At 56.8% G+C, this 12,154-nt stretch overlaps 3 protein-coding genes across 8 annotated transcripts in view; 1 reads left to right on the top strand and 2 right to left on the bottom strand.

Moving 5' to 3' along the window:
• LOC116738714 (protein HIRA) overlaps positions 1-2,366 on the bottom strand; it is a 75,030-nt gene extending 72,664 nt beyond the window's left edge. Inside the window, exon 1 of one of the 2 annotated variants that reach the window (XM_032602364.1) lies at positions 2,073-2,366. In XM_032602364.1, the coding sequence (XP_032458255.1) occupies positions 2,073-2,109 (37 nt within the window). In that variant the 5' untranslated portion in view covers positions 2,110-2,366. The remainder of the gene's footprint in view (positions 1-2,072) is intronic. The other variant, XM_032602363.1, reaches the window with a different exon arrangement.
• A 580-nt stretch (positions 2,367-2,946) lies between these two features.
• Positions 2,947-5,825, top strand: MRPL40 (mitochondrial ribosomal protein L40). Of its 2 annotated transcripts, XM_032602369.1 has the most exons (4): positions 2,949-3,112; positions 3,261-3,344; positions 4,441-4,599; positions 5,411-5,825. In XM_032602369.1, exons 1-4 carry the CDS (start codon positions 3,069-3,071, stop codon positions 5,733-5,735), a joined length of 612 nt encoding a protein of 203 aa, XP_032458260.1. In that variant the 5' UTR covers positions 2,949-3,068; the 3' UTR covers positions 5,736-5,825. The 2 variants fall into 2 exon arrangements, with proteins under 2 accessions (XP_032458261.1, XP_032458260.1); XM_032602370.1 differs by lacking the exon at positions 3,261-3,344 and having other exon boundaries at positions 2,947-3,112.
• Positions 5,826-6,832: 1,007 nt separating this feature from the next.
• On the bottom strand, positions 6,833-11,581 carry C14H22orf39 (chromosome 14 C22orf39 homolog). 4 transcript variants are annotated; one of them, XR_004353082.1, is made up of 3 exons: positions 11,056-11,581; positions 9,162-10,936; positions 6,833-8,978 (listed from the first exon to the last, which is right to left on the bottom strand). XR_004353082.1 is itself a non-coding variant. In XM_032653873.1 (3 exons), exons 1-2 carry the CDS (start codon positions 11,077-11,079, stop codon positions 10,622-10,624), a joined length of 339 nt encoding a protein of 112 aa, XP_032509764.1. In that variant the 5' UTR covers positions 11,080-11,581; the 3' UTR covers positions 6,840-8,978; positions 10,619-10,621. The 4 variants fall into 4 exon arrangements, 3 of the variants coding, with proteins under 3 accessions (XP_032509763.1, XP_032509764.1, XP_032509765.1); XM_032653873.1 differs by having other exon boundaries at positions 6,840-8,978; positions 10,619-10,936; XM_032653874.1 differs by having other exon boundaries at positions 6,842-8,978; positions 10,769-10,936; positions 11,056-11,225.
• Between the last annotated feature and the right edge of the window lie 573 nt (positions 11,582-12,154).

The following is a 12,154-nucleotide window of genomic DNA, read 5'->3' as shown; positions in this document are numbered from 1 at the left end:
CGTTCGACTTTACTGGCCACCACCCACCACTTGGGCTCCTGGCTAAGCAGCGCTCGCCCCCAGCAGCTCCCCCTATTCACCAGTCTTTAAAGGACAGCTCAGTACTGATCCAGACCATCAGTATGTCCTTCAGGAGAGCAGTAATTTACCCGACAGTCCTGAACACTCAATGAGACGGGTGATTCCCAGAGATTTTAAAAGAAAGGAAACCTGACAAAGAACAGGTTTAAAAGAGTCTCAATTCCTTCTATTATCTCGGGGAGCACTTTGTCTTCCTTCCCAAGCAAACACCACAATCACGCTATAAAGAAGGCAGGGCAGATACTATCAGGTTCTACTCGAGGACAGTGGAGAGGCTGCAGCAACAAGAGGCCCCAGGCCCACAACTCAGCCCACCCTGCCAGGCGGGGACTACTGGCTGTGGCCTGGCTGCAGACTTTCCCTCATTTGTGCCTAAACAATAGCTTAAGTATCCTGACTTACTTGTGCCTACACAGCATAAAACTTGTGTCCTACAAAGGAGCTTATCACTAAGTTATAAATTACATGGTAGAAGGAAGGCTGGAGAAGGGTACACAACACACACAACCTCATCTAGGCAGTGTCAAAATGAAAATTCCTTCAGACTTCACTTGCACAGCAAACTAGCTCATAGTAAAAACTTTTCCCTTCCTGATTCACAAGCACCATAATTTATAATTACTGAACATTTGCCCAGTTCTCCAGGGAAAGATCTCACACTACACGTCAGGAGATGCGCTTGGAGACCAACACAGGAGAAATGAAACCAGAGTTCACTGCTTTTGCTTTCACATACTGTCAACCCAGCTGTCTTAGTAAGTTATGGCAACCTCAGCCCTCTTACCTGCTCAGCCAACGTTTATCGCAGACCCTCTACGTGAAAGGCACTGCTGAGTGTGGCAGGGAATGCAGAGGGAAGCGAGGCAGTCTGCGCCCTAGGGGCACAAGGAATGTACACCCACAGGGACAGAGCACATCTAGTGGAGTAACTCAAGAGGAATGGTAACAAAAGGAAAAGGGGACCTCACCCGGGCCCTGAAAAACGAGAAGGATGTCCTGCTAGAAAATGGAAAGGCTGCAGCAATAGAAAGCAAGCATCCTGAGATCAAGTTCAAAACTAAAAAGCAACACACTTAAGAAAGGCAAAAACATCTACCCAACTTGTTCTAAAAGAAAACTAGCTCCCTCTAGTCGCACAGCAAAGTAGAAATGAGGAACAAGACAGAATCAGGGTGACTCTTTGCCTACCAACAGTCGGGCCATCCAGGTTGCGGGCCCTCAGCTGGAGTATTGCTCCCTGGGCTCACTGCTACCAGTAGGGGATGGGGGCTCGCTCCCCTCACCTTCCTAGGGGGCGAAGGCCAACTCCTGCAGCAAGTGTGCGAGCCAGGTAGAACAACAGCAAAACTGCTGGTTACCGCGCTTCTCTGTACCAGAGTCTCTTCCCTACCAGAGGACTGGATGAGTCCGCTCCCTGGGTGTGCTTTAGGGCCGCTGCCCCAGAGCTAAGGCAGGCCCTCTCCGAGCACACACCTGTGCCCCGTAGGCCCCATCCGAGTCGCCCTCATGCTCCAGCTCAGTGTGAACGTAATTCCTCGGGCTGGGGGATCTCAGCCCAGAATCACGGTCCCCCACCTAAAGCACTGTCACCAGATCCAGTCCCTCTGGCATGGCAGGACGTGCCCATTCCAGGTCTACACCCCGCTACTGAAAGGCCATTCCGCTCCAGTTTCACACACTGGACCGTCCTGGCACATCCCGGCCGGCGCCCAGGGCCGCTCCTCGGGCCGGGCCGCTAACCCTGCCCGGACCACGGGCGGGCGGCCGAGGGCTTGGAGCAAGGGCCGGGGCGAGGGCGGACGTGGCCGAGCACGTGCCCGGCTCCCGGTCTCCTCGCGCGAGGACAAAGTCCGCGACCGCCAGCCCCGCGGCGCGGGCACCGGGCACTCGGCGTCGGAGCGAAGCGGGCAGGCCTGCGCGCGGCTCCCACCTGGCTCCAGACCACGGCCCGTCTCCGGGCTCGGCCCCCCGCGACCCCCGCGCGCACTCACCATTGTGGTTGACCCAGGTCGGCTTCAGGAGCTTCATTGTTCGGCCGCCGCCGCCGCCGCCGCCGGGCTGAGGCGAGAGCCGCGTCCCTCAGCGCGCCCGGGCCATGGAGCCGCCGCCGCCCGCGCCGCCCGCCCTCCAGCCGCCGCTCGCCTCCCGCCCTCAGCGCCGCCGCGCCATCGTCGGCCCGCGACCCCCGCCGCCGCCGCCGCCGCCGACCCCCGCGCTCGGCCGCCGCCGCCGCCGCCACAGCCGCATCCCCCGCGCCGCTCCTCCTCCGGCGGCTCCCGGGCAACGCCGGAAGTCACGGCGCGCACCTGCCAAACAGCCCCGGCGGGAAACCGCTCCCCGCGCTCACGGGCCGCCCGGCTCCTCAGCCGGCCGGGCGGGAAGGCGGCTCCTCTTCGGGCCCGCCCCGCACGGCCGCGAGCGAGGGGCCGGCCGGCAGGGAGCGCGCGGACGGGCGAGCGGGACCTGGGGTGCGCCCCGGCCGGGCGGGGCCGGGCGGCGCAGACGGCCTGGCCGCTCTGCCCGCCGGTGCGGAGCCGACTAATTAACAGGCTTCCACCGCCCCCAGCGCGTGTTCATTTGTCGCCCGCGAGCGCAGGCCACGTGCCGCGCCGGTGCAGCCACCGCGGCCCGGCTCCGACGTCGGCGAACGAGCCGGAGCGTTTACTGGACGCCCAGGCCGCCTCTCGTGCGCGGACTCTTAGCCCCCTCGGCCCCGCCGGCCTCACTGCTGGTCTCGGCCCTCGCGGGGCGCAGGCCGAGCGGCTAGGGAGAGGCAAGGGAGCGGCGCCCGCGGGAAGGAAGCCCCTGATCGGCGCGAGGTGCGAGGCGCCGGGCGCGGGGCGGGGCCACGTTGGAGGCAGGGCTAGACGCGGCGGCCGGAACGCGGGAGCGCGGGGCTGCGCGGCTGTCGGACCCGAGAGCGGCGCACCGCGGGCCGGACCGCCTAGGGGCGCGCGCCCGGAAGCGGCCGTCGGCGATCGGGAGGCATGGCGGCCGCGGCGCTGAGGGCGGCTCTGCGCCCGCCGAGCCGGTGAGCGCGGAGGAGCCGGGACGCGGGTGCGCGGGGACGCGGATTGAGAGCTTCCCTGCTGGCCTTGGCGGTCTCACCCCGTAGTTACGGGGCTCGTGAGTGACCTTAACGGGGAAGCGGGCGTTGATGCACACTCGGTCTCTTCCAGGCTTCTGGGAGCGCGGCCGACGCAGACGAGGGACGCGCACCAGCGGGCCTCGTTGCTGTCGTTCTGGGGACTCGTGCCCATGAGGTAACCCGGCCGCGGGCCCGGCCTGGGGGCTCGCGCACGGGAACCCAGCGAGCAAGGTTGCTCGATGTTAAGTCTGCGAAGTTTCTCAGTTAAATTTAGATGGATGCCCTTATGTCTTTTCATATGAAATACTGTTATATCTGTAATCAGAGGTCAAAAGTTAAATGCAAAAGTGGTTTAAAGAAAAGTTACTTAGCTCTCAAGGGATTCTTGTGTAAAATTTTAAAGAGCACAGACAGCACTTCCGTTTCTTACTCTCCGGAAAGGTGGGGGGAGGTGAGAGGATTCTTTTTTCCACCTGGGACCCTGAATACTTTCTAGGGACTTAACTCATAAAACTCAGTCTTGATGCTAGAGATTCGGTTGTTCTGAATAGTAACTTATCAGCATAGGAGATGTGTTCCTGAGGGTAAATCAGACTTTTGTCCGTGCTCGAGGATAGGGAAATTTGTTAAGAAATCTCAAAAAGTATAAACAGGAACTTGACAGTTATTTTTATTATACTGTCTCTCTTAGTCAAATCATTTTTATAAATCACAAATCCATTTAAAATGTGAGTAACGAGCTTCTAACGGATAACAACAAGGTCCTATAGTGTAGCACAGGGAACTATATTCTATATCCTGACATAAAGCATTAATGGAAAAGAATATTAAAAAATGTATATATGTATAAATGAGTCACTATGCTGTACAGCAGAAATTAACACATTGTAAATCAACTATACTTCAATTAATAAATAAGTAATGTGAGTAACGAGCTTCTAATTCATCAGTTTGGTATTTTCGCTTTTCAGTGCTATCCCAAGGCCCACCTGAAACCCCTCACTAAAGATGAGCACTTCCCTTTAATTTATACCCTGACACCCCACGGAGTTTTTCCACGCCTTCCTGGGTTGACCGTGCCCACACAGTTCTCATAAGGACCCCCCGTGGAGGCCGTCTCCCTACCACATTCAGCATGGGAGGCCAGGCCCACACGGTCCTTTCCTGAGGGAGAGCTCGGTACAAGTTTGCAGGCACTTTGCCTAGTGCCATGTCTCTACACGTTCACGAGGCCAAAGAGGAAAATGTTTAGTGTTTGCTTTATCCTTTAGAGCAGAACCTCTGCAAAAGAAGAAGAAGGTGGACCCTAAAAAAGACCAAGCAGCAAAGGAGCGCTTGAAAAAGAGGATCCGACGACTGGAAAAGGCGAGCCAGGAGCTCGTTCCCATTGAGGATTTTATCACGCCCGTCAAGTTCTTAAATAAAGCGAGGTACGGGCCCTCTAGGGTTGAGGTCTTCAGAGCAAAGGAGTTTTGTGACCTTCAGGAAGTTCTGTCTGCACTTCACACCTGTAATGGGAAGGGGTCATAGGCTTGGGCTGGCTTGGCCCTGTTCTGAGTCCTCTTCTCCTGGATTGTCTCATGGGAGGTGGAGAAAGCATTCCTGGGCGCTGCTCCTGAATGGCTGATTGTGGGAAGGAAGCTCAGGGCAGATGCTGGAGCAAGTTTGGAGTGTTGCTCTTGCAGAGGAGTTTAGCTGTGACTGATGACTGGGGCCCTGGGCCTGCAGCTCTTACCCCTTCCTGCTGGTAGGAAACCCTTAGCCTCCTGCTCTAGGATGCAAATGCTCAGAGCTGGGATGTGTCGTGTGTGGGGTTGGTGGGATTGCTGCCTTCTTGTCAGAAGTGCGTACCATTTATAAAGTAGTACCTCGCCATGTAAGTGGGACAAGGCAGGTGCTTTTTTGGGTCTCCAGGGCTGATACAGGCTTTGACTCCCTGGGATATTGGTGTCCGTTTTCATAACACCATTTGACTTTTCTCCAAAGCCACGTTTCCCCACCAGCAGGCTCTGCTTGGCACAGAGGACGTGCTGCCACAATCTGCTGAGAGCACTGTTGTTTCTTTTCTTCACGTAAAGAAAATGGCAGTGGTTCCAGGTGTCAGTTGCCGCTGCTGCCACATCCAACATTCTGTCCCTTAATTTGTCCCTAAGTTCCATCTGCGTCTGGCAGTGGGGACACTCGGGTCCGGTGCAGTCGGTTGGCGCCCCCAGGTTCATGCCCTTGGCTCTGTGTTCCCAGGCAGCGGCCGCCAATGGAACTCCCCTTTGAAGAGAACGAGCGGAGAGCCCTGCTTCTGAAGAAATGGGCACTGTACAAGCAGTGTGAGCATGAGATGGAGAGGGGCGCCATTGCGTCCCTGCTCGAGGCCCAGCAGGAAGCTCTGCAGGAGCTGAAGCTCACGGCCCCAGAACTCCATGCCGAGGCCACCAAGCGGGACCCCAGTCTGTTTCCCTTTGAGAGACAAGGGCCAGACTACACACCGCCGATCGCCAACTACCAACCCCCAGAAGGCAGGTACCACGATATCACCAAGGTGTACACACAGATGGAGTTCAAGAGATAGAGCTGCAGGCAGCTGCCCTCAGGACGCTGCCGTCGGGAGCCTGCACCCCCAGGCTCAGGCCTGCTGTGAATAAATGCATTTAACCAAGTGTCTTGTCTTAGGTCAGAGTCACAGTTAATTCACCTGAGCATGCACGGGGGTTTGGGAGGCTGCCCTTCTTGGCCTGGTACTGGGGAGAGGAAGGCCAAAACATTGACCACTGTCCTCCAGTGAAAAGGAGGATTCCAACTGTGTGAGGCAGACGCCACCAGCAAGAGGCACAAAGTGACCCCAGGAACGGAGGTGAAGGACGTGCAGCTGTGCTGTGTGTTGCCTGCACCTGGAGGAGAGGCAGGGCTGGCTCTGGGTTTCAAGCTGGGGGGTATGGGGGAGGCTGAGAAGAGTGTCGAGTGGCAGGGACCCCACTGCGTGAGGCCATGTGTCCTCCAGGAGGGTATGACGCCTGGCCGGGCAGAGGCTGCTGTTAGTCTGGAGCAGGGAGTATATGAGTGAGCTCTGGCACCAGAACAAAACACCACAGACCAAGGAGCTGAAACGACTCACATTTATTTCTCTCAGTTCCGGAGGCTGGATGTCCAAGATCCAGGTGTCGGCTGGGCTGGTTTCTCCCAAGGCCTCTCTCCTTGGTGTGTAGACAGCCATCTCGTGCACCCATGTGATCATCCCTCTGTGTGTCTGTGTAAGGACACTAGTCATTGGATTAGGGCCCACCCACGCAACCCCATTTCACATTAAGCACCTCTTTAAAGATCCATCTTCAAATAGTCTCACTCAGAGCGGCAGGAGGTTAGACCTTCCCCGGAGGAACTGGGGGTACATAATGCAGTCTAACAGTGAGGGTGCAGTGTAGGCAGAGGTCCACTTGTACCCCTTGCATCACCACCTCAGAAAGGCTTTGGTTCTTCACCACCTTAGTGCAAATAAACCAGCGGAACACTCCACCTGAGTAAGAATTCAGATTATCCATTTTCCTAGAGGGCCCTGGCTACCCAACCCTGGAAAATCACACCCCGTCCCCACCTCATTAGCATGTGGCCCTTTCTCTGCCTAAAGCCTCCAGCCTCCTCCAGATCTAGCCTCGGACTCTGAGCCTCCCCCACCTCCCAACTTACAGATTTCATCCACGAGATGGTATGATCAAGTCAGTGGGTCATGGGCAGCTGTTTTGTTTTAACCTTTTATTTGTAAGTAATCATAGATTGACAAGAGGCTGGAAATCAACAGAGAGGTGCTGTGTGTGGTTCCTCCGGCTCCCCCTAGTGTCACATCCTACAGGGCCAGTCATGCCAGCACCCAGAGATAGACTGTAGCCAGAGTAGGTCCAGGCTCCCAGATGCGGCTGTGCTCATCTGTGTGTCCATGTGTCACAGCACAGCCACCCCTGCAGTCCTGCACTATAGGATGCTGCCCCATGTCCCTGACCCCCGGCCCCATAATCGTCCGCATCCCTATAATTACGTCCTTTCACGGCGTCATGTAATGGAGCCAGGCCCAGCAGCAGTATCTCACAGGGTGGGGGCAGGTGCCGCTCCTTGAAGCCCAGCTCAGTGACAGCGCGCCATGTAACAGGATGCACCAGGTCACAACGCAAACTGCTTATCACTGTGGGCTCTGTCCCCAAAGTTTGAAAGATGATGCTCTGCCTTGTCACTGTCCATTTTCTTCACAGCTGATGTTTGAATGTTCATGTCTGTCTCCTGAACTCAACGGGACTGAAGCCATTTGTCTGTTTCAAGCCTGTGGTCCCAGGGTGTGCAGACATGAGGGGTGGACATGGGTGGACAGAGGAACATTTTCTAGGGTGACGATCATCTGCGGTGGAGCTTGCTCAGCATCCAAGAAGTTGTAGGACTCCTGATGGAGCCAGCACCTGGCCACAGGCACCCAAGGCCCTAACCCAGCAGCAGCAGGAGGGCGGCTCCACCAGGAGCGGCTGACGGCCTCCCTGCCTAGGTTTCAGAGAAAGGACACAGGTGGAGCTGTAGCAGCTTCCCTCCTCCTCCTCCTCCTCGGCCAGAAATGCCCATGAACACAGCCACGGTGGACGGACGCTGGTTGCCTCAGACACACCAGGGCTCCCCCCTGCGACGGGGGGACCCTGGGTCTTCTTTATACTCACCTCTGCTGCGGGAGTCCTTTGTGGGCACCCCACCACTCACAGGTACACAGTCACAAAGGACACTTGGGGCACACAAGAGCAAACATACATGATGGGAGATTTTACTCTCTTAATGTGTGCCCTTCTGAAGTGATGGATTATTTTGCCCCCAAGAATAAGTAAAATGATGTTGAACCACCACCTCTAGCCAGATCGTGAGGGAGGCACTGAGATGCCGCAGGCCTGACCCTCAGCACCACATGCTGGGGCCTGTTACACGGCACAGATGCTAAATCGTTTCACCCATAATAAAGAGACCTCTAAAGAACTAGTGTTCTCGTTGGTTCAAATACATATATTTTAAAAACATCTACAAGAGTGTAAGCATACAAAATTCTAATACTGGCCAGTACAACGTCAGGTTATAAATCTAACCCTTTCAAAATTAAACTGTGGATTTAATTTTCAGCTTCTGTTTGGAATCAAACCTGTGAAATGTCTTTTGATATATTCCACATTTTCAAAAAATGACCAGGGGAAATTCTGAGGGAAGGAGACCAAAATTCCATGTGTTGGGCTTGGGTGTCTTCAGCCAAGAGTCTAGGAACCCTCTTTACACAAGGTTGTGTGTCCTGGAGCCGTGGGCCGAGGAGGTGACGCCGCCCGCGCCTACAGAGGAGCAGAGGAAGTGCCCGCGGTGGGAGGACACCTGCGGCCAGCACTGCGTGGCCATCACCAGACCAGGGCCATACGGGGCCACCTGTGCATCCACACAGATCCGGGCTGCCCCTCGAGTGTTCGACTGAGGAGCCCAGTCCTTGGGACGGCCTCTCCTTGCTGCTGTCCCCAGGCCTGCCCGTTGGCCACCCACAGGGACACGCAGGGGTGCCTGGCTTCCTGGAGCTGCACGCTGAGTGAACTGGCTCTGAGTGTGGTGGGGCAGGCGAGGCTGGAGACGGGGACTCTGTGTCCCACGTCAGGCGGAAGCTCCCAGGGACCTTCTGGACTATTTGGGCCTGTCAGCGGTCGTTGTCCTGGGGCAGAGGGAGGTGCCAGTCTGCAGGGGGGCTCTGCCTGGGGGCCCACACCAGGCCGTGCTTCCGTGCAGCCCGGACTCTCGCCTGCTCGCTCTCACGTAGGGACCGCTGCAAAGGAGACCCGGTCACCTGTGGCCTCACGGGTGCCCTGTACCTCCCTCCTCTCAGTGCCCACCCACACACATGACAAGTGCAGCCCAGCAAGCCCTGGTGAGTGCAGGGTGGGGTGGGGTGGGGGTGGTTACTACACACACATCTAGATCATTCTCCAAGCTACTGTGAAAAACCTACTGTGCAGATGACCATTTTGAGGATATTTTTAATTCTCCTGGGCCCCAGGGCTTGATGCCTTCGGTTGACCTAATCAGATTCACCAGGTAAGAGGGGCTGGGGGCTGAGCCAGGAGGAGAGATGAGCCTGTAAGAGTGGCCAGAGAAGGGAAGAGGCCAGAGACAGGCAGACAGACAGACACGGACAGACACAGACACAGACATAGACACAGACACACACACACAGACACAGACACAGACACACACACACACACACACACACACACACACACACACACGACAGTGGGTGCCACCACCCCGGCCAGTAATGAGGGGGTGCCAGGTGCTATGCTGGCCACTTTACACATAGAATTTCATCTTCCATCTGTTTTCCCTCAAGCTCTATTGTCTCAAATGGAATGTACTGTTCTTGTTAAAAAGCGATCAGAAATGCAAAGTAAATATGAAAGCCCTGCAGACCTCCCTCCCAGGGTGAAGTTCACAGCTTCCCCAATTCCATCTGAGGCCCGCATTTCAGGGCTATCACCCATTTCCCTAAAGAAGGAATAATCTTCTCCTTGCTGGTGCACGTCCTGCTTTTCTCATTAAGTGACATACTGCGAGCACCTTTCCACAGGGGGATAGGTTACAATCTATTTTTCTTAATGGCTGTGTACTTCTCTGTGGTGGGGAAGACATTATCTGGTCAAATGTCTATTACTGGACTTTAGGTCACTTTCAGTCTTTGCACTATTACAAATGGTGACACAATGGACATTTTGAATTTTCAGTTGTTACCCAATTACCTCCCTAGGATAAACTTCCAGGAGTAAAACTGTGGGATCTAAAGGTATGCATTTGACATTTAGATAATCAGAAAACCTGACATTCCACAAACACTGCCCAGGTGCCCTGACTCTCCAAACCCCTATGGACATTCCGCTGGGCAGTAACCAGTTACTGTCATTTTAAATATATATCAGGCTATTTGGTTTTCTTTTCTTTTCCTTCTGTGTGCCCTTTGCCTACTTTTCTATTCTGAAATAATTCCCATTTTTCTTACAGATATGTGACAGCTATCTTTAAAAGATATATATATATATGTACAAAGGTTATTAATCTCTTGCCATATAGGCTGCAAACTACCTCTCCTGTTTTCCACTGATCTCGGACTTGTCATTTTCTTTTACACTTGGCAGTCCTGCTGGCTCCCTCCCCCGCACGCTCCGTGAGCACTGCGCCCTCACAGCTTCGCTCCATCCCCCCCCCACACGCACACCCCCATCAGCTCCAGGCCACCGCTGTATCCTAGACTAGGATGTAGGAGTCGGGAGGACAGGGGCTGTGTTCTCATCACTCCTGGATCCCCAAGAGCGTCCCAAGTGGTAAGTGTCTGCTGAATGTATGGATCACAACCCCCTCCTTACTGGTCCCTAGCACCTCTACCATATCCTCTCTCAGCGTGGCAGCCAGACTGACCTTTTAAGGATATAAATCAAAGCACGCTCCCCAGTACACGTGGAGGCTGGAACTGAACCCCTTTTTTAAGGCCCGCCCCCTTCTCCCAGCGTCTCGTGCCCCCGGGCTGGTTCCTGGTCTTCCAGGGCTCGGCACGCCGGGTCGGGTCACCTGGGCCTCGGCGCTGCGGCGCTCCTCCCACTCGCGGCAGCTGTCCAGGTCGCGCCGCCACTGCCCGCAGGCCGGCCGCTCGCCGTGGACGTAATAGTGGCGCAGGAAGTGTCCGGCGCTGCTGCAGAGCTCCCACTCGGCGCGGTAGGCCTCGCACGGGCGCGGCGGCTGCGGGGACGGGGGAGTGAGCTGGGGACCCGGTGAGCGCCAGCCCGTCCCGCACGGACGGACCTGATCTCCGTCCTCCCGACCTGGCCCCGCGGGTCCCCGGGTCCCACCGCACTTACCTGCCAGCCTCTACCTTCCGCCATGTCCCGGGACTGCCTAACCCGCCTCCTGAGCCCGCGGACCGCCGCGTGACTGATGGGCGGAGGGACTAATGAGCCCCGAGATCTCACCACTAACTCCTCGCCCAACTCCTTGAGACGCGCCACTGAACAGGACGTCCGGGTTGGCAGCCAATAACAGTCGATGGAGGGCGGGGCCTGGAGACCTGTGTGGGCGGGGCCTGGAGGCTGGGGCGGAGCCGAGGCCGGTGTGGGCCGGGCATGCCCCCAGGGTCACCAGGCCCTGCTAGCCATGTGGCGGAGGTGACTTCGGCGTCCCCTCGAGCCGGCGGGCGCCCGGCTGCACATTCACGTCCAGTGGCCGTTTCTGACGGAACCACGCGGCTCGGGCAGGTTCTTTCCAGCAGCTTTATTTTCATAATCTCAAAGATCGGTTCATTTCGTCAGCACGCACCGGAATCAGTGTCGCCACTCCAGTCCTACGGCTGCATTTGTCCCGCCTGTGTCCCCTCGAGGGCGGGGTGACTCCCAGGTAGGAAGCGGGGGCCCACGGGCGCGGGCACAGCGCAGGCTGGCCAGAGGCGCGGAGGCTGTATGGCCTGGGGGACAGCAGGGCCCAAGGGTGGGCGTCCCGAAGTCGCGTTAGGGTCGAGGCTGTACTAAGGCAGGGAGACAACGTTTCTCCATGGGGCGATGCGCACGAGGCAATGACAGCGAAGGGGAGGAGGCTGGTGGGCCCGCAGGACCGCCCTGCGACACCCCTGCAGTGGTTCTCCAACTGCCGCCAGCCTAGCCACTGGCCCTGGGGCCCCTGCAAGGCGGGTGCTGGGCCCCCTAGGAGTGAGTCCGGGTCAAGCCAGACAGCTGCAATTTCACTAGGAGTCCTGCCACGCTGGGTCACAGACCAAGCTTGGAGAAGATGCTGCCTGAGAGGAAGGATGCAGGCCACGGTACAGGCCTACAAGTGGCAGCCCACCGTGTCACCAGAAGACCCACCAACAGGGTCCACCCCTGGCCCAAGCGGGGAGTGCTTTCCTTGTATACACTGTGGGTGTGGCTCAGGGAAGACAGAAACCAACGGCCAGCACACTACATAACA

The sequence above is a fragment of the Phocoena sinus genome, chromosome 14 (assembly GCF_008692025.1).
Source record: "Phocoena sinus isolate mPhoSin1 chromosome 14, mPhoSin1.pri, whole genome shotgun sequence".
NCBI classification, from domain to species: domain Eukaryota; kingdom Metazoa; phylum Chordata; class Mammalia; order Artiodactyla; family Phocoenidae; genus Phocoena; species Phocoena sinus.
This window is presented reverse-complemented; position numbering and strand designations above follow the sequence as displayed.